Source organism: Phaethon aethereus (assembly GCF_964289735.1).
Source record: "Phaethon aethereus genome assembly, chromosome: 1".
Classification (NCBI taxonomy): domain Eukaryota; kingdom Metazoa; phylum Chordata; class Aves; order Phaethontiformes; family Phaethontidae; genus Phaethon; species Phaethon aethereus.
Window position 1 is genome coordinate 51,919,080 of NC_138575.1, and position 22,285 is coordinate 51,941,364.

A 22,285-nucleotide genomic window follows, 5' to 3' on the forward strand; every position below is an offset into this window, starting at 1 on the left:
CGCTGCCGGAAGTGGAAGGGCGCTCCGTGCCGTTTCCCATGCTGGGACGGTCGGCGAGCTGGTGAGGGGACGTGGAGGTGGCTGCTGAGGTAACGGCTGCGCTGTCGCGGCCGGAGGCAAGGAGGGAGGCGGCGGTGGTGGTTCCCACCCGGCTGTGCTTCCCGGGGCCGGCTGCTGGGCTCTGCGCTGGGGAAGCGCTGGTGTCCGCAGGCCGGGCCGGGCCGCCGAGGGCCGCGCTGCGCAGCGCTCCCCGCCCCCTCTTGGTTTTGTAGTTGATGGCCACGCTAGTCCGGCTGGTGCAGGGGGACGGCAAGCCAGGCCTCGGGCACGGGCCAGAGGGAGAGGCTTTATATCCTTTCAGAGGGGTTAAATCGCTGTGTTCGTACCCGGTTGGTTTTTGTGTTTTTTTTCCTAGCCTGCAGATCCGTTTTTATAACGAGTACTCTTTTGCTTGTTGTGACAGATTACTGACTTCTTAAGGTAAATATTTTCTATAATAATAGACGTGTCGGGTTTCGTATTCCTGCTTGTTGGTGGCAGAGCTTTAAGTTTCCTCTGTGCTGTCTCAGGGATGGGAATGCCCCGATTTAAACTGTAGTCGTCTTTGGGGCAAGGCCGAGAATGGGCTGGTGTTTGAACCCTGTCCTTTGACAGGGGCTCCAGATCCGCCGTATTTCTCACACCTTTTTTGTTAACGACCTTTCAAATGCAAGTTATGAGCAGTTCTGTAGGTGCTGTGTTAGTGTTCTCTAACTTCAGCAGCACTTGTCACAGGTAGAGAAAACTGTGAGTAATTATTTGTCGAAATTGGAAAATGCACACTGCTGGTTATGTTCTGAAGCGCTAAATATGAAGTAGTTTTAAAGACATCTTTTTTTTCTTTTTTTTTTTTATGAGTACGTCTTTAAGTTGTCTCCAGTTATGTTTTTTTAAGCATCATTATAACTTTCTCTTCAAAGTACTTTTTTTTTTTTTCCTGTGGACAATGAAAACTTAAGATGTTTATATGTGTCTTTCTGCTTCTGTGAAGTTTGGGGTAATATTCAAGGTATTCTAAATGGTGTTTTGTAGCTTTTAGGTGTATTGCCTTTGAGATGCTTAAAACCAACTGCATCTAGACAGTTTGTTAACCACAGCAGGAGTTATTTATAAATACTTGTATTTTTATACTGGGCGATGATATTTACATTGTGAACAAGAAAAGCATGTTTCAGGAGTAGTTCTGTGGAGTGCACAGAAGGAAGGCTGCAAAACTTGGGTGGGTGAGTACCAGTAGAAAAACTGTGAGAAGGACTAAGCTTGGAAACTTTTTTTAAAGTTAATGATCTACCTTCAAAGAGCACCTCTTAGTAAGTAAAGTCTTGTACCACATTTGACTGTGGAGGCAGGTGCCACTATCTTAAATAATAAGGACTTCTAGACAACAGACAAATAATGAAGAATATACTGCACAAATTTTATTTATCCTTAAGATATTCAAGAAATTAAATTTCTTTTAAGAAATTAGAATTTCTTAGATTAGAATTAGAAATTCTAATTTAGAATTAGAAATTAGAATTTTAGAAGAATTTAAATTTCTTTAGTACCCTGAATAGTTATGAAACTAGTTTCTTTCAGAAGGTGTTCTGCAGAAAAGAAGGATATGGTGTCCATTTGAGTTCTATCTTGCCCGGGACTGGTTTCCTCTCTGCTGTCAGCATGGCAACATTGCTTAGAACTGTGTGGTCCAGCTTCTTTTGGATGCGTTCAGTAGCAACCTGTAAGCAGGCCCCGCTGCAAAGTAAGTAGTGATGAAATTGTAGAAGTCCTGTATTAAAATTTGTTCTTGGAGACTCTCTTTCCTGCATTGCTTAAAGTAATGGAAGCATGGAAGTGAATTTTTACTTGAGCAGAATAAAGTCTGGCATTCTGTGTTCTGTGCTAATAATTAAAGGATATCTTGATTTGTTTTTTTTTTCTTTTAAAGCTTCCATGGTTCACAAATGACATTCCTCTAATCTATTAATTAGCTTGTAAATACCACCCCTCTTACCACTGATTATATTTGAAGCTTTAAATTTATTTTTTCAGACTTACAAACAGTGGTGAGAAAAGGCTACAGTAAAATCTCATTATTTAACATAAACAGACAGCAAGTGAAAACAGGCATGTTTAATGTTAGATTTTTGTCCATGTTTTGGCTGTCAGTAGAAGGATGTAGGAGAGAGAGTAAAGGTAGTAGAAAAGATAGGAATTTAGAGAATACAATGGACCTGTTACATCTTAGAGGTTAGTGGGCAAGGAGGGAAAATAAATCTTGGGAAGAAATAGAAACTATTTGCAGTAATATTGTACCAGAACTCGATTTCTTAATAATGAAGAATGGTTTAATTGGAAAAACTGAAGCATGGAAGTGCTAACAGAAACTCTAAGAATTTTATATCTAAAATATATATTTAAATATATTAGCTATATCTAAATTTAAATTTAAGAATTTTACATCTAAAATATTTGAGAGGAAAATAGGCACACAAAAGTTTCTTCTTAATTCTTTCAGCTTTCCTAATTTTGACACATTGAATGCTCTCCCCCTCCATTATGAACAGCTAAGAAGAATCCTATTTGTATTAAAACTAAAGATTGTCGACATAAACTAACATGTCAGAAAAAACTTGAAACCTTTTTACAACTTACTTGAAAACAGAAGGCTCAGAACATGCCAAGACTTAGTTCTTGTGATCGTAATTCAGTTCTTAAAGTGTAGGGGTAGAAGAAGCTTCAGTGGACTCAAACTTTTATGTGGGTTTTTGTCAGGTTCCAGCAGTAAAGGAAGGGGTTTGCCGGTAAAAGTCAGCTACAGGCACCTTGCAGGCCTGTCACAGGCATGCACGCCTGCATGGTCGTGGAAGGCAAGATGCCTGTGGTATGGTTCCTGTATAAGGGACTGTTAGTATTTAACACCTTGCATTAGGTTTACGATTGGACTGAATCTTAAAGGTCTTTTCTAAATGATTCTATGAAAAAATGGGAATGGAATCATGGGAAAACTCAGTTGGAAGGGGTTTTAGGTGGTCTGTAGTCCAGCCTCCTGCTCAAAGCAGGCTCAGCTCTGCAATCATAGCAGGTCAACCAGGGCTTTGTCCAGCTGGGTCTTTGAAACCTCCAAGGAGAGAAACTGTACAAACCTGCTTGAGCCCCAGTCCCACTGGCTGGCTGTCCTTGTGGTGAAAACATTTCTCTACATATTCATCCAGAGCCTCTCGTTTCAACTTACAGGTGGTGTTACATGTCCTCCCACCGTGCACCACTGTGAACAGACTGGCTCCCTCTCCTCAGTAACCCCAGTCCTCATATGTAGTCACTAGGGGCTGCCTGTTAGGTCTCCCCAAAACTGTCTCTGCTTCAGGTTGAACCAGCTCCAGCCCCTCAGCCTGTCTTCCCAGGGCAGGTGCAGCAGCCCTTGACCATCTTGGTGGGCCTTCACTGAACTCATTCAAGTTTATCTTTTATTAAAGGGCCCCAAACTGGCCATGGTATCTAGATGTGGTCTAACAGGTGCTGAGTAGAGTGAGAATATCCCTTCCCTCAGTCCACTTAGTACAGTCTGAGATGCTGTTGGCCTTCTTTACTACTTGCAACTGCTTTCCTTGGAGCAACAGGAACCTGGGGAAAGGGGTAAAGTTCTCAAGCGTTACAGCAGCCAAGACATTATAGTTTTGTATTTTGTATAACATTTATGGCAGTTGCCAGCAAAGTACAAATTTCATTTTTTATAATAAACATGGTTATGAAATTATGATCTTCCCTATAAGTCATAAGGTAATGTGTAAGGTAATGTAAAGAATATGCTCTAATGGTGAAATCTATAGATATTTTGTTTTCCTAAAAGTCACCATACGAACAATAGAATTGGAAAGGTAAATGTAAGCCATAGCTACCTAGATATACTGTATTTTTGATTGCACTAGAAATCTGTGTAGTAAAGTCAACTTCTATTTAGACAGGATTTGGGTTTTGTTAATCTGTGTATGATTATAATCCCTGTTTAAGACTTAGAATGAAAATGTAAACATTCTTAAATTTGGCACAGCTCTTCTTTTTACATTAATGTTCTTTACTTGTTTTTTTTGTTTGTGTTTTTTTGTGGTTTTTTTTTTTTGCAGGTGGAGCTGTGTATCGTGCTTGCCATAAATCTACATACTCAGTTCTCCCTGAAGACTACAACTGGTACTTAAAAGTGCTTTGATGTGTGGCCTTTTCATGTGATGTTTATTTTAGGGCTATTGTCTCTGTCGTGAAGTTGTCATATAATGGTATCAAATACACTGTCTGCCAGTTTTGGATATATGTAATAATTTTAACTAAAGTACTGTTCCTGATTATAATGACTGTGAAGTTAGTATTTCAAAAAATAAGTGTAATGAAAAATGATGCAGAGCTCATTCTAAACATGGTGATGACCCCAGTACTGCTGCAGTTTTGTTTATGGAAGAACAAAAGTAGCTGAGCAGTCATTTTCATTGGTGCTTGTTGTTAAGACAGAGTTGTGGTATTTTTGTGCTGCTGCATGGCAAACTTGCATAGAAACTGAAAAAGATGATAAAAATATAGTGAGAAACACAGCATCCGTGTCATGCAAGGTTTAGGAAGCTAATGCGTCATGGCAAGGGGAAGGAAGGTGAGAAAAGTCATGTTGCCCCAAGGAACCTCTCAGTAGGACTTGTTCATCATGCTCATCATCTTTTACCAGATATAAAAGTTGGAACCCCAAACAGAGCTTTGTTTCCTGTTCTTTGTTTTGTCGGTGCCATATGTCTTATAAAGGCATGTTGTCCTAGAGATCGATATCCCCATCTGTTACTACAGTTTTATATGCAATTACTCAAAGTGTTAAAGGTTTTTTTTCCCAACCCGTATTTCCAGCTATCTTTAATACTCTGTTAGCCCTTTTTCCCTCTCCATCCAAAAAAGAAACGCGAAGATTGCGGGGCAGGGTGAGCGGAAGGGAAGGAGTTCAGAAGTTCAGATCAAGTATTTGTGACCCTTATTTTATTAGCGTTTATTTTATAAAAGATTCTTAAGAATTCATACATGCAGCGTCAAATCAGGTTTTCTTTGGGACTCGGGCTGCTCAGTTGCTCAGCATTTCTGAAAATTGTAAGGGATCTATTTAAGAGTGTAAGTTTTTATTTTTATAGCAAAGTGGAACTTGCAGTGACATCAGATTTGAAGACAATTGTCTGCTACCACCCTTCACTTGAGATTCCATACGAGCATACAAAAGTATGTCCAAATGTACACATTTATATTTCTTACTCTTGTAAAGGCATAAATAGTTTGTTATTTTGAGTCTCTGGGGCATTTTTTAAATACTGAGATACTTTTTAGTACGTGGTCAGTATGTCTGTGAAGTAAGTGAATGATGACTATAGCTGCTGCCACGAGGAGGACCTCATTCTTAGTTGAATTGAGGAAAAGGTGCAGTGTAGGAAATGCTCAGGTATCACAGCATATACTAACTCAAGTAGAATTAAATGAGGCACTGAAATACTTGTGCACTACAGAGAAAACTACTGTCTGTCGACAAGTGTACTCCTCAAAGAGGGTGTTTGAAATGGAGGTTATAGTTCACACATCCTAATGTGTAGAACAGATGCAGCGCTCCGGGCAAGAAGGTATAAAGAAGTGCTGCTGTGGCTGTTTTCAACTCAAACTTTAAGTTCCATTCAGCATTATGGGTTCATAAACGCCACAAAAAACCTTCCAATATTGAATTTTTACCTATCAGTAGCACTTTCAATGTGTTCTTTACACAGACGAAAGTGAAGTCTAGATAAACTTTTCTAGTGTACGCTTTTTGTTTCGATTTCCAGTTGTCACGCGCTGGTAAAGTACTGCAGATGGTAGCTATGTTGCTGAAGTACCCAATGTGAAAATTCTCCTTTGAAAACTTAAAACATTTTAGCACCCTTTGCCTGCAAGTTACGTATCAGTATTTTTAAGTTTATCAGTTGCATCTGCCTCAGGAAGAACAGGTGTAAAAGACTAAAACAAGGAAAACTATTTGTAATAGTTCAGGTTGAGAACAAAGGGCTTGGTTTTAGCAGATGCACAACCAGTTAGAAGTGACATACTTCTCCAAGGCACAGATCATCTAAAAGCTTTTTTAGTGATGATGATCGTCACTACGAATAAAATTCTAAATAGGAATAATACGAGTACTTCAGCATTAGTAGAACTGAAGCTTATGATTCAGCTAGTGAATTGTAAGGGTGAGATCAGCAATAATGATGACAGCAGTGCGGATTTTAGGGGTAGGGTAATTGGCTGTAGCACCTGGGGTGATTAGATGTTTCTAGACATCTGCTCCACAGTGGTGTGGTTTTGTTCAGAGTGGGTGGTGGGGGTGATAAACAGCCTTTACGATTACAGGCATTCATCTATATTCCTTTGGTTTCAGCTGTTAAGAGTAAATTGTAATGCTGTCTATGTAGCTTGACTTTCTGATTTTTCTCAAAAAAAGGAGAAAAAAGAAATACATACACTACTGTTTTTATAGCCCATACCACGACCAGATCCGGTGAATAATAAAGAAGAAACCCTCGATCAAGTTTTGAAATCCAGATTGAATGAAAAAGAGCTAAAGAACAACAGAGGTCCTACAATCGAAGAGCTCAGCAAAATGTTTTACACAACAAAACATCGCTGGTATCCTGTGGGACAGTAAGTATTTTATTTTCAATATTTGTTCCTTTTGGAGGTAAAGGGAAATACAGGGCTATTTGAATGACCAGATTCAACCTAAGATAAGTCACGTGAGACCAGATACTGTTAGCACATGGGTTACTACATAAAACTGTGTAAATGGAAGACTGTATTTCATAAGGTTTTTTTAACGCCGCCCCTTTGGTAGCCTTTGCAACTTTTTTTTTGGCAAAATATGTCGCAGAGTAGAAATGTGGTTCAGGTGATTTACTAAAGCTGCATAAGAAAATCTGGTATGTAAAATACCCTCAGTGGACTCAAATGCAGCTTGGAAACATGCGTTGTCTATTCCCTAACAATTTTAAAAAAAACCAAAAACCTTAATGAGATGATTCTCAGACTTAAGAATAGTAGAGGTTTTTCACTGAAATGGTGAAAAGTGCACCTTGGTGTGCCTTTTATTCAGAAAGTGAGGAGGAGGAGAGGTACAAATATGCATGACTAAGCTTGAAGAGGAACTATATACATTCAGCTATACTAATGGAAACAAACAGAATTCTAGTTTGTGTCACTCCTTTCCAGTCCATGTTGCTATGCCTTTTGGTAGCTGCTAATTTTTGTCGCTATGGAGACTTGGTACAGGCAGAATTTATTTATTTTTTTTTCACAGAAAACTTTTTAATTACTGTGTTTGGGAGTAGATAAAAGGAATGAAATGATAGAGCTTTCTGTGTCCAAAGGGTAGCTGTCACTTTAATGAGCATCAAAGAAGATCTTCCTTGTTTTAGGGTGCATAATTAAGCAGAAAGTAGGGATCATTTTTGCTGTGAAGAATTTGGGATTTAGTTTGTCTGCAAAATGTTACACTATTTAATGTACAGTCTGGCGTAACTCCTTTAAACATGAAGTCTCTTTGTTCTGTAGCAATCATTTTAGCCAAAGAAAAAGCTGACTGTAATAAAACTAACATGACACAACGGATTAAGAATAAACAGCAGCCTTTGTACCTATGCAGCTGCAGAACTGATGGGATTATTGCGTCCTTGCAGCCGATGTACCAATAGAAATGAGTAGCATTATGTAACTCCATGAAGAAGAGTGATGACATCTCCCGAGTGGTGATGGGTTGTGCTCATATGTCCTTTGTTTTGCTTACTCCTGTAACCTTGGATCACTCGCTGGGGGCAAAAGCATCAGGAGAATCAAAAGACTGTCCGCACCTTGCATTCACTGCAGCCTTTTTTTTGTCTTCTAGGTATCACAGAAGACGCAAGAATCCTAATCCTCCTAAAGACCGATAATTAAGATAACTTCTTGTTCATCAGCACCTTGCTATTAATCTTTATTGGAAATAAAAATTACAGAAAGTGAGATGTTTGGCAATTCTGTGTGAGTGCTATAACAAAATCAAACTTTACTAAATTTAACTTATTTTCTACTTCAGCTAGTTGACAGGAAAACAACAAAACTGCACTAAGAAAACAAGGACTCGGTGAAGGCTGTTTTGTGTGCATGATCAGCACGTGCTTGTCTTGGAACTGGATTTAACAGGTGGTGGAGTGCTCCGATTAAACTAGATCAGAGGATTATCGTTGGTAAAGTGAATGCATAGAAGTACTATGTCAAAATGGGAAGTCTAGAACTGGACATGTTAGGGTTTGGGGTTATTTTGGGGGATAATTTTTTCTTCTTTAGAAATGTAGTAACTGAAATGCAGGTGAGCTTGAATACCAAGGTGAAATAGTATTGATGAAAAATATTACGAGGTATTTATGAAAACAATCAAATAGTTTTGCTGCTTCTCTTACACTTATAAGATACCCGATTCCACATTTAATCTTACGTCAGCCAAGTGATTGTATTTCAGGCTATTGTCATATACTGAAAGCTGTGCAACTTGGTTTCATTTTAACTTCTGAGGCATAACAACTCGCCCTTCTAATCACCCAGTATTCCCAGATATCTGAGAGCGCTTCTGTGCGCATTCGTGGTTCATTGGGGGTTGGTTGATTGTTTTTGGTTTTTTAACCCCACCCCACCTAAGGTTCAGTGAGGATGCTGTATTCCTATGTAAATTGGAATGGCTGTAGCTCAGGGGAAGAAGAGTTCTTCGACTCAGCAAAGTAATCCATGAAGACTTGCAGCTCTTTCTGGCTTACCTAGGGGGAAGGATTGGCCCTTTGTTACAGAAAATGCTTTGAATGAAAGAAATTTGGTTTGATTCTACTTCATAGCTTTAATGTTTTGTAGTGCTTAAATGTTTCTGCTATTATAATATTCTATGTCACCTAGCATTTTTTTTCCTCAGGAAAAGGAAATTCTCTACTCCAGTCTAGTTTTAGGCATCAGCCTTCTGATAGAAAGGGCTAGCTTGGAACTTTGTGCCTCTTCAGAGATCCCATTGACTTCATTAAATGTTCTTAGCAGATCCTGATAAATAATCAGAAAATAATTATCCCATGTTTGATTGTATTTCCTTTCCAAAGCAACTTGGATAAGATAGGAAGGTTCTTGTTTCTTCTGTTAGTCTAGTGTAATTTTGCCAGCATGTGTTATCTACAGATTTTGCCAGGAGTACCATATAAAGTCTCTAATCCTGGTCATTGTTAGTATAAACAAGACTTACTTTTCTAAAGTTATTATTAAATAACCTTTTTTCCTTGAAATTCTTTTAATTGTGAAAAAAGCAATGGTGGATATGTGTAAAAAGATTGCCTTTAAATACTTCTGGAAAATTTTACAGAAAGCTAGTCTAAGTATTTATCTTGGTATTATTTTTAAAAATGCTTTTTTAAATCCAAATACCAGCTAGCTGATAGTGGTTTATTGTGGCAGAGCATGAAATCGTTTTGCTTATTCTCTGTTATGCTTGTAAGAGATCTGAGTCCATGTTTAAGCTTGCATCAGCCAAGTGATTTTGGCTGCATATTCTATGATGTGTTGCTCGCGTGATAACAAACATGCTATCATGAAGGAATGTCTGTTGTGTCTGTGAAGAGGATTGCTGCTTACTCTGCAAGTTCAATCATATGAAAATAATTATGTTTTTCTGCCTGGTATATAACTTCTAAAATACTTTTAAATAATTTTTAGTACAACAAATCTTAGTATTTTCGTCAATTCATGGTGCCTGGTACCGACACTGGTCCATAAACGAGAAGCCTACATCTCATGTTTAGTGTTTTGCTATGCTCCGCTGCATGAAATCAAGCTCCCTTTATGTTTTTGGAAAGCTGAGACCTAATCTGTCACCACTTGACTTTACTCCAGTGTAAGAAAAGAGATCTTTGGATTAATTTAAACTTCCAATTATTTTTCTCCCTCCTTCTCCCCAGTACTTCTGCTTATTGCTGCCTAATACTACGACATTTTGCTTTACGGAAACCTTCTGTTAACCACATTTGTCTGTTCTTGCCTGTCAAACCCCATTTATGATCAAACACAATCACTGCAGAAATGTTGGATTTCTCAATGTTTCCCAAACATTTTTGGATGCTTTTCAGGCATTTTGGGAGCTAAAAATCAATGATGTGCTAGATGCTACTATCTTTAAAGTACTACTTCTGACCAGTTACTGGGAACTGACTCTGAAACACACATTCGCTACAGGTACCCTCTGCCATTTAGTTACTACATTAACTCATAAAATCAGTACTGTAAAATCTTTCCCTGCATTACACTGCCACTCTCAGTCTTTCTATGTTCTATTCTACTAAGTCTTTCTCCTGGGTCATCGGAAGACTTGCCTAATTAAAATCCTACTCTCACGGCAATTCCAAGCTGTCCTCCTGATTTTCTAGGTCTTAAACTCCTACCTAAAGCTGTCTTTATCTGTTTCTCTGTACTTGAAAACTTGGAATTAGAAATCCATCCATTTGATTCTTGTCCCACTTCTATGCAAAAGAATGATCCATTTGAAAGCGAGCCTGGAGTTTCTGTTTTCTGTTGCTCTTTTTGTAATTGGCAACTTTAGTCGCATAGAACTCACTGAACGCTACGTCTGCTCTGGTGTCTCTGTACCCAGTGTTAAGTGCTTAGGCCAGTTGATTTGTATCTAGTAGTTACTAAGTGTTTCGGACTGTACTAGGCTCATTGCTGTGGACGGTATACAGTTGGGTACATCTTACTGATTTTCTTTTATTTTTTAATGTCTCGCTAAAAGTCTTTCTGGGCTCTGTTTTCTAGCATGCCATGTTTGAGTCAAGTATCAAACCGTTTGTCCTTGATTCCGACCATTTAAATCGCAGTTCAATTTACCTTGATGTCCTAGTGAAAAGAAAGTTGTTTCACTCCCTCTAGTTCGACCCGAGTTAAAAAAAGCGTGCTTTTAAAACAGGTTTTTGCCTTTTGTGTGTGCAAATTATGTTGTTCTGCAGGTTCTCGGTACCGCCACCAGGAGGCAATCTTGCACAATAACACAACTGGATTGACCTGAAACCGTAGAGGATTTAGCTGTATCATCAAATTTAACACTACGGGAGACATGCGTTAGCTGATCGTTAATAAAATTTGTAACTACTTAAGAAAAAGGAACTTCCTAGCGGGTCTGAAAGTGGTTGGCTTCAAAGGGGCAAAGGTGCTTTGCAGAACTTGCCTGTTTGCTACAAGTGATCTGACTTGGGTGATGCGTAGCAGGGATGTATGTTCACACTTAAACAAAAAAAGCTCCACCCTCCCCCAGCTTTGTAAAATGCGGCCATCAGTGGAACAGGAAAGGGAGCCACCTGCCAAATACCCCCATGTGACGAGTTTCGTGTCCCTGTACTTCAGTTCCTTCTGGCTGTAACGGAGGGAGTGGTTATCCAGCCAGCCATCCCACTCCAACACTGCCAGTTACTCAGGCCTTCTTGTCTGTTTTCTGTTGTAATGGGTCTGAATTTCACTTGCCATGTCTGAACTCTGCTGTGCCAGAATAAATCATGGCTGCATTGCCGTTACTCGGGCACAGAGTAATTGCTGTTTAAAGCCAAGGCTGCGCTTCTCAGTCATCCCAATCTTTAGGAGTTTTTAGCCATCTGCTCTGCTATAATTTCTCACGTGTTCATTCCATCTTCAAAACCAGTACAAAGTAACATAATGAAGAGATCAAATAGACGAGGCTGCATTCCTCTTCTCTAATAAAGGATGTATATTTTGTTTTAATGCTACAATATAATAACTGACTTGAAGCCCACCGTTGACTAGAATAAACGACAGATAAACTGTACCTACAAGACATGAAAGCTGGATTCATCTCGAAGATTGAGACACCTGCTAATTAGACATCTAAGCCTGAGTTGATCTTTGTAGGCTCCCCTTACAGTCAGTTGTCACAGAAAAGTACCTATGCAAGGCAGCTGATCCTACTTTAAGATTTTATTGTCTAGAATATGTCACAGAAATTGTTCTCTGGAGATGCTGCTTCCTTCTCCTCCGTGAAGGGAGGATGAAACTTAGTTGAGATTCAGATGCCTGTATGTAAATGAAAATGGTCTTGCCTTTTTTTTTAACTTAAGAGAGCATGTATGTAAAAGAAAAATACTCCACTTAAGATTAAAACATTTTGCTATTTTGCTCTTTCTGCTATCTGGCAATAGCATGTAGTCCACATATAGGAACTCTTTGTTTTCTCTGTAGAGTAATTCTGACACTTTTAATTTGTAATGTTGCATAAATTGTGTATAGGATTTTAATCTCCCCTCCTTATATTTAATCAACTCTCCAATGCTAAAAGATAATACTCTAAGCTGTTATTTTTTTAGTTTCATTCGGTGTGCAGTCACAGGAGAAATGAGATAGTTACTTATTTTATGTATCTTTACAGCACCTCTTCCAATGCGCTCATGATCGCAAGTGTTACTTCTAGGTACTTCTAGAAAAATGAATACAAAAAATGGTAATTCACTGGGTAATTTGCACAGAATTCTCTGGAATTTAAATACAATTTACAGAGAATGTTAGTTCTACTGTATAGAACTACAGCTATCAGGACACTGCATATCAGAAGGCAGGGGTGACATGGAAGCCACATGAACCAAGCCGCATGTTTGGTGAGCAATTTTGCATTGCATGGCTTCTATAGAAGTAAAAGTTTATGGCCAGGAGTACTACTCCATTAAGTGTCATGGTGTATGTGAGAAATGATAACCAATGTGTCAAAGTTTTTCATTGCCCAGAGGCACTACAGGAGGCTGTAATGGCCAACAGAGCTGAGAAACTTTGCCAACTAGTCTTTCTGAAAAATTAAGTAAGTAATAAATACAGAAAACAGTTGTGCTTATATTCAGCTTTACTGCTTGTCAAGGTGAAAAACAAGTCTTGGGTCAGAGGCAGTTACCATTTTAAATAAGGCCAGTTTTGACTGCTACCAAAGTTTATAATTCCTCAGCAAAATAGGAGATACCATAGAAAAAGAATTCTGGAAGAGCTGTTCTTTAGCATCTCCTCTACCAAAACTAATAAAAGTTTAACCATAGAAGTATCACAGAAAATTCAAATGAACAGTGAAAGGTGACTGTTAAATGAGGCTACTACCTTAAGTCACTATCCTGTAGAAAAAAATTAACTTAAGTAAAAGATTAAACTATTAAAGCATGACCCTACTGTATAAACATATATTTCCTACTGACTAATGCTAACAAAATGAAGCTTTACAGCTTCATGTGAAGATTACTGTTTCTTAAATGCTGCTACTCTTTCTCATGATTCAAATTTGTTATATTTGTTTAAACAAATAATAAGGTAAGTAGCATTTTTCTGAAGTCAACATCTGTAGGAGTTAACTGGACCAGAGCTGTGCTGCAGCAGTGATCTTCACCTTCTGCTTTACTTTAGCCACACTGAGGATTTCAATTGACCCTTAATTCGTTAACAGTTGGTCAGTATACAGTAGTGTAAGGCTTCACATGCCTTTTAGCTTGTGGGATTTTTTTTGTAATTTTTCACACTGACTGGTTTAAGTATGGGTTCACTTGTTATTTTCCATTAATACCTCCTATCTTTATAAAACTCGCTGTCCCCCTTTTCCCCCCATCACTATTGCCAGGATTTTAACTGTATGAAAAACAGCGTGGGGGAAAGGGAGTTCCACAAGTTTTAGAATTCTGTTAAGAAAAAGGATTTCCTCTCCAGAGTAGAAGCACAGTACAAACTAAATTCACAGTAAGTTTGCCATAAGCAGAGATGAGAAAAATGGCAGAGAAACTCCCTTTCTAGAACATACATTTGTTTGGCTGCATGGGTTACAATTCTTTGACTTTATATGGCTGTATTTGTTGAAGAAAAAGATGGGAAATGAGCCCAAAGAGGCCACTGGTAAGGCTGAAAGGTGACAGCTGTGAGCAGTATCTAGAGCAGCTGTGGTTAGTACCTACACTGTGCTTTTCCAGGCTGAGGGCAAAACCTTGAATGGCTGGAACTGAGTGAGTGTTTTGCTTCAATATGACCAAGATTTTAACTCATGACTTTGTGAAAAAGACCCACGAGAAGCCTTATATTTCTTTAAGAGTAAAGTGTTTATCCTGCAGTCAAAATACTTGCATCTATATTTGACCTCAGCCAGAGGTGGTCGCCAGCAGCAGGTGGGGGAGCAAGCTCAAGCTCTGGCTGCTGATCCCCACATCTCTCCGCTCCTTCCCACTGTTCCACCTAGCCCTCTTTATGGCTGCACACCCCTGCAGGGAAAGCTCACATCCAGCACTGCTCCCATGGTCATGTACCCCTTGACTTTACTCTATGTGCCCTTCGAAACTGCTCAAGCTGACCATGCACCCTCAAACATTGCTGCGTCCCAAAACATGTAATACGTACCCTCACTTTCAGGCTAGGAAAGCACCCTTCTCCCAGGCTGCAGTACAGTTTCACATCAGTTCAGATACTTCAAACTGAAAGGTAACACAAAACATCAGAATTGCATGTTGGGTCTAGAGGGGCACCAGAAAATGTCCAGGGAGTACTGTGGGGTGTGAATAGAGTCGTCTGCTCTTGAGGGAACTAGCCCCTGCTAGTGAATATAAGCCAATCCTCTTGGCATCCGGGACTTTATTTATTTGGAAATACAAGCACACTCTCTGAAATCAAGTAGTTGGGACCCACGTTGTTTTTACAGGCAGCCTGAGCTCAGATTGTCTTTGTCTATTTGGGCTACCAAGTCTGAATGGGTCTGGTACAGGCTTATGGAGACATAAAAACAGCAACTCGCATGCATAATTACTGTTCTCTAAACAACCCGAATCATCCAGATTGTCCAGTCCAGTTGAGAGATGCCCCAGTTAAGACTCCTGTAAAAATAAAAGGATTTTTCTTCTGGCTAAATGAAATTAAATATGCAGAGAAGAAAGTGCATTTCTATGACTTCAAACAAAATCTGGATTTAGGACCAATCATCTTCAACAGTCTGCATCAGAGTAAATGAACTGTATCAAAGATCACTAAAAGTCAATGGTCTGTAGTTCTCAGCCTTCAGAGGATCAAATAAATCTAAAGAAATGGTTCAAGTTGAAGCATTTGGCAAAATAATGAGGTGAAAGGCTTTCAAAGTTTTCTGGAGGAAAAAACCAGTAATTGGCCAAAATTCTTCAAATCTTCATTTAGGCATTACTAAATAAAAATGCTGTTTCTATTTCTGGGCTAGTGAAATGTCAACAAGAGAAGAGAGTGGTATAAAGAACAAATTAAAGAGCTGTTTTTCAGTTACCCTCAGGACATAAGGGGTTTATTTATTTAAAAATCTGTGACACTGGCAGAATAAGCTTTTCACTCTACATGGCTTGCCAGGTGTTGTTTTGGGTTTGTTTTTTTTCTCCTTTTCAGCTGCACTCATATGATAAATTAATCAATTGCTAATCAATTGCTAGAAATAAACTACCAGCTCAGCACAGATTTTTTTAACCATCCATCTCCTTACCTGGCTTACTCTCACCCCCATAGAACTGCCCAAGGAACTGATCCTGAAAATTCCCAAGGAGATGAAAAGATATACTTCGATTGATTGTTCAAGTGTAACTGTCAGAAGTTTTTTTGGGGAATTTTGTTGCTGTTGCTGCATCTTTTCCATCAGCCAGCCCAAAGGGATTTCATTAACATCTCACTAGTAAGAGACTACCTCTGACTAAGTAGGAATTTTGAATAGATTGTGAAAGCTTCTAGAAATAATCTAGTTTGAAGTGTAAAGTATGTATATGCAAATTGAGTGGAAACAGCTGCTATTTACATTCTCTGGATGCAGGATTCCACTCCCTGATGGATAAAGCAAAAAAAAAATGCCATTGAAAGAATGTGAAGAAATTGGGAAGATGTGGGTCTGGTAGAAATACATGCAATGAACTGCATTGCTGGGTGGTGTTAAGTTGGTATAGCTTCACAGGTTTGAGCCATAACAATACATAGCCCACCTGGCAGGGCTTGAAGAGCCTCAGATATTTCTTGGAGAAGGGGTGGGGGGAGTTGAAGGAATGAGCACAAAAGTATATGAACAAATTTGTGTTTCAGTCTTTTATGCAATGGTTAACAGAGCAACAGGCATTTTCAGAAACAGTCTCACAGGACAAAGCCCCCATTCACAACAAGATTTTGCTGTGGAATTCTGTTAATTTGAGATTATGTTCTGGAAAAATAACAAAAGCTCCTGAAAAATCTAAGTAGCATATTCTAGACCAGTATGCCTGAAAGTGGAGGATTGTGCTGGAGGTGCAAGAAAGCACAGTGTGAAAGCTCACCCCTTCAATGAACCCAAGCTTTATGTTTTTAACCACCTGGCAGAGGCCCTCCTGCATGTCCTCTGTACATGTCCCCCTTCACTTACCTGGAGCAGATCCCTGCTGTCACCTGTTCCACTGGAAAGCTCACACTCCCTCCTGCCATGCCTGCTTCCATCTGCAACATCCCTGGCAACCATCTAGAGTAAAATGAACAGCAACAGACTGTCCTCAGAAAAGGTTAGGCATGTTTAAAAATGTACACAAAACACAGCTGCTAATTTCATTTGGACCAAACCCACTCCGTCAAATCTGCGTTAGGAACCTGGGCTGCGGAATTAAAGGTGGGACTGGTTTGCCCCTTACAGAAGGGAAAAGGAGCTGATGATAGAACCAACGCAGCTAAAGCTCAAGGACCACAGAAACACTTGATTCTTAGAGCCTGCAGAGTGATGCCCTCAAGGATTACTTCTGTTAGAGTTGGGATTGCTTTGTGCCTGCCAGCACACAAAAACTGCCGTAACACAGGCAAGCATGGGACAGAAATTTCATTCTTGTTCCGTTTTAGAGATAGGCTCTTGCCCGCTGTTGGGCCTTGTGCAAACGATACACCCCTTGGCTAAAAGGATTCTTTAGTTCCTTCCCAGAACAGAAACTGATCCACAGAAGCAGGTTTTGCAGCTTCCTTCAGTCTAGCACAATGTGGCCTGAAATGCTGTGGAAAGATTCTGCTGTGCCTCAGGCATCATTCTGGATCAAATATATTCCCAGAGGCAAAATTTATCAGAGAATTGAGCTCTGAATGGAGAATGCTAAAAATAGTGTTAAAATTTTGAAATACAGGGCAATGGCACTGAGAGTCAGAAAAGATGTCTAGCCCAAACTCACACTTCATAAAAGGCTTTGCATATTTTGTAATAATTATAGATATTATTTCCCCTCCCCCTTCATTTACAAAGGCAGAGAGATAATAACAAACTTCAGCAAAGCTGAATTTGGTTACACAGAGCCATCTGTTAATTCTAGTATATGGCAGTAGAGGGCATCTAAGGACTTCAAGTCACATATAGTAAGGGATTTTAATCAGATGGCTGAAGGAGTTCTTACTCTCATCCCCAACCATTCACCCCACCCCATAACAGAATTTGCCACCTCACAACCAAACAGCTCATGAAGCTGCTCCTGAAAAACTGTAGTTTTGAGCCACGCTGACACAGGGGTTGATTTTAACACGCCAGACTGAAAGCTGAAGTTGCTCAGGAGGAGATGTGTGAGTCAATTTCTCATCCCTGCTGCAGGCAGCACTGTCGGAGCCACAGGAAGGATGGTTCAGGTACAGTATGAGGGTAGATAGTAACTGCCTCAAGTAGTCTATACAATTTTATCCGCTACTGTTTGAGCTTTCATTTCCACATACCTGGCAAAACTGCTTACAGGAGGGTCAACCAGTCCTGGGAATGGACAGGCCATGCCAAGAAAAGGCCAGCTGTGGACCAATGCTCTTTCCTTAACCAGGAAGAGCAGCCCTGTGACCATTTCCTCTGTTGAGCCCCAAAATGCCAGTCTGTCTGGCCTGTATTTCAGTTTACGTCCTCCCAACATGCCCAGCAGTTACAGGACGATGCCTTGAGCCTTCCTGACAAAAAACAAGCACTAATGATAAATAGAGAGAAGGTAATTGGCGGCTAGCAAGCTGTTTTCTCATCATCTGTTCAGGTTTGTATGACATTCCATGTCCAGACTCTCTTTATACTGACATGGGGAAAGCAGCCATGCCTGTCTTGAGCCAAAAGAAGCCAACATGTCAGGGGCAGGTTAAGTTCATTACCTCACACTAACACTTAATGCACTAATCTGAAAAATGTATTTGATCTGAGCAGCATATATACATACCATGGGCAGCGTATTTTCAATTAACTGTAAGAAGTTTAAAATTATATAAACACATTAGTACATGTTGATTATCCTGTTATTCAAACTCCTAAACACAGCAACACGTCAGGCCTTATGCTGAGGTCTATTATATCCTTAGCCTGAAATTTAAAAGTGGCTCATGCCCAGGAAAAGGTTCTACAAGTCATTTAATGATTCACAGTACTCCTGAAACGATATTCATCTGTCTGCTTTCCATGGCAGCACTTTCAATCATAAACACTTAATTGTAGGAATTCATCCTCAAGGCCAAACAGCTCTGTGTGAATAAAACCATCTTTAATGTAAGAACTAGAACTGTGACTGAAAATTAATCTTTTTCTGATGGGAGACCGTTTATTCAGAGACATCTAACCCAGTTTCTTCTTCATCTTTTACTTTGCACTCAAAACTCTCTCCTTTGGAGATAGCCACTGCATCACCTGTTTTAATTTTCCTCATTAGTTTCAGAACTGACTGCCAACAAAAGAACTGAAATTACTTACAGATTGGCAGACCACAGGAGAGTTGCCTGCACGCCGTTTGTCAGGAAAACTTTTTTCACAGACATTACTTGCTCTCTTTTACTTCGAGAAGTAGGACTCGCAACTGGCAAGAAAACATCTCAAGCCTCCTCAAGCATAAAAGGCTTGTTTTTTCTGGCAGCATCTAGGACGAGAATGCACGATTTCACAGTGCTTTCAGCTGTGCTATCTCTAGGATTTTTCTAAAACAAAGACAAGAGTGTACCTTTCTCCAAAGCTTCAAAGAGTGTGGTTGTGAACATGTGTATGCATAGGTGTATGTGTATAGATACACCTATATACTCTTTCTCAGGCATATACACACTTTCTCAGCCAAAAAGACAGGGTAAATAAATATTAGTCTCAGCATCTTATACTATAATCTGAATATTGGAATCCATAGCAAATATTCTCCTAGTAATTGTTTAAAATGACTGCTATCAAAAAGGTTCTTGCCAGTAGTCTTTTTTCTTACCGTGTTCATAAAAAGGAAGCATGATAGGGAAGAAAACACTGTCAAAGCATGTATATTTACAAATTATCCTCAGGTAACTTTCAGTAATATTTAGCTAGTTCTAGTCAGAGTGAAATTGGATAATTCACAAAATAACAGAGTGACAGACAAGAATTCTGCTGTTTATAAAGAAGCCCAACATAGTATAAGGTGAAAACTGCTGTGTAAATTATCTTTTTTTATACTTAGTACCCTGTGCCACCACATTCCACTTTTCCTTAGCAAGTCCAGCCAAATTATTTTTATGTTATTTTGATTTTACTTTAAATTGTAAATAGTAAATTAGAGAAACTATAAAAGCACAACATTTAATGTTTTTAATTAAAGATCCTAAGTGTGTCTAGATAACGTCTTACTCAATGCAGTTGAGGCCTTTAGATGCTACCCTAAGTTTTAAATAGTATAAAGCACATGATGAGATGAGAGGGGAACTGAAATGCCACCTTTTTAATGGTCAGAGTTTCATGCCTGCCAGTGATTATCCATCTATCTATCTGGTGAACTAAAGGAAATGATCCTTCTTTTTCTCAGCTGTCTCTGAAAGAAAACAATCTGGATGTTATTTCGAAGTACTGCTCTCTTAGTGCTATCTCTTGATGGTTTGCTTTTAAATTACAAATGCTGGTTTTCTTTTAGAACACCACTGATTCATAGAAATCATTCACTGAATTTCTGATTATTCTCCTTTACCAAATGTATATTCTCAAGAAAGATAAAGCATTCCTATTTGAATAGATAAAAATGGCAGGAAATAAGGTGGCAGCTGGCTAAGTGTAAAATTGTTTGGCATACATCGTAATTTATTTCATCAAAACATTCTGTTCCTCGGGCAGCTGTAAAGAGCAGAGTGATCCCATTTACGAAGATAACTTGTTTTTTCTCTGCTGTATTTATTATGTTTTAGGAACCCTTTGTGAAATAAGCAAACCTTCCTCCTGACTGCTGAGTGAGAAATCCTCTAAGGACTTGCACTGTAGACCTTGTTCATGGTGTGGAGCTACAAGTAACTTGTTCTAATTTCCTTGAGATAAAGGCTCAATATTCATATTTCTCTGCTCGAAAACCAGACATGCTGTCTGACCACTGTAATCACAGGACAGGGAGGAACCGTGGCAGTTATACACTGTTATTTAGATCAGTTCAGGTAAACAGTTGTCAAAACATGGTCAATAAATAGACACATGATAAACAGTAGCTGGCCTTCTAACTAAAGCGGATTTTAGCTGACCAAATGGTATGTCATGGGCAATGGATATTCTGTGTTGCATCTTCAGGAAATAGGATACAGAGAGCAAGGAAAGGCCCCTTGTATTCTTTCAGGTAGCTAGATAAAACTAGCTAAATCAATCAGTAAACCTTTCCAGTAAATCAAAGCAAATTTAGCAAAATCAGATGGGCCAAAAATGTATTACCCACTCCTCCACTCATGTCACATTATATAAATAATTCAGTGTGCTAGCTCTCCAGTAAATTTAGCATACTTTTCAGGAACACAGTGAAAATCACTTATAGCAACAGGCGCGTCACACTATTGTAAAAACGTTGTTGCCTCCTTCCTTGGTTATGAAAGGGATTTTTGCCTAAAGGAAAAATAAATCCACTCATCCCTCCCCTTCTCTTTTTGAGCACATATGTTTGAGAACAAGTCAGAGACATAATATATTCTGCTTTTGATTTTCAAGAACTCTTAATGTTCATGTTTTCACTACTATATACAAATCTCGATTAAAAATATCTATTATATGGATGATCTACTGCCCAAACCAAAACGTTCATGCACAGCAGAAAATATCTGGAAAAGGAATCAGAGATTCCTTAAGTTTGTGCCTTTCATCTTCAGTCAGATGATATGCCTCTAAAGCTGGCTCAGAAGCATTCATAACTGTATACATACAAGCAATATTTGTCCTAGAACTGCTACCCCAAAACATACAAACTAAAAATAAATAAAGCACTTGGTTTGAATTCTACTTACATATTTTAAATTTGCATCTCTCTTCCTATTAGTTTTTTCTTCCTATTAATACAGTATTCCTATTAATATTTCTCTTCCTATAGTTTTCTCTTCCTATTAATGATCCTGTTTAGAAGAATTGCTGTTTGTTACATGACAAATTAAAAAACCTTATTTTGTTTATATGATAGAAAGTGACGTTTTCAGTCTGCTGCTTTTCTCCTCCATTTCACATCTTTCTCCTACTCCATTCGAACTTTTTATATAGTAGAACACTTAAGGCAGACCAAGCATGTCTTAGACATCCTAATAGCAAAGAACCTAAAAAGTATTTTAAAGTAGTTTCATGCACCACATGTGGCCCATAATCCCCAAAGTAATTTAATTTAATCACCTTTTCTTACCCTTAAAAATTATTTTTTTTCCTCCCATGACTGTGTGAAAGACTCATGCAGACAGAAGAGAAAACCAGCTAACTAACATTGTTGAAAGAAACAGTGAAATACTAACTTATTCCACTGAGCCTATAGTACTTACGGAAGTCTCATACCAGCGAATAAAGGTAACTGTGAACCAAAGTACTCTTATGAGGTGCCAAAAGTGTCATTTAAAGATCGATTTTTAAGTATGAATTTCATTGCTCTTGTAAATTTATTAGATCTTTAGTACTATTTTTAAAAGACATTAACTTCTGATGAAAATAAAATTAACAGAACTGTTTAGGAAAGATCCTGCTGATATATTGCCTATTTAATTTTTATGCTACCTTTTTAATAACAATATCTGAAGTTTTAAGTAACAAATATTTATTACATTCTGCTGTTCTTGTTTCTCATTCACCACATAAATCATAGTATTCCTCTCTCTGCCTTTATAGCAGCCAGCTGTGGTTTTAGAAACAAATTATTATGACTTCAAGTGACGAATAAACAGCAGAAGCAAAGGAAGTCTTGAGATACTATCCACATAAAAATACCATTAATAAATAACATAGAGAACGAGAACTACAGCAAAGCTGTAAAAA

At 38.7% G+C, this 22,285-nt stretch overlaps 1 protein-coding gene across 1 annotated transcript; it reads left to right on the forward strand.

Moving 5' to 3' along the window:
* Positions 1 to 1,626: 1,626 nt before the first annotated feature.
* Positions 1,627 to 7,985, forward strand: MRPL42 (mitochondrial ribosomal protein L42; the record flags this gene model as incomplete). Its single annotated transcript, XM_082014351.1, has 5 exons — positions 1,627 to 1,780; positions 4,143 to 4,206; positions 5,178 to 5,262; positions 6,539 to 6,702; positions 7,940 to 7,985. The coding sequence occupies exons 1-5, from the start codon at positions 1,699 to 1,701 to the stop codon at positions 7,983 to 7,985; spliced, it is 441 nt and encodes a 146-aa protein (XP_081870477.1). The 5' UTR covers positions 1,627 to 1,698.
* Positions 7,986 to 22,285: the final 14,300 nt, after the last annotated feature.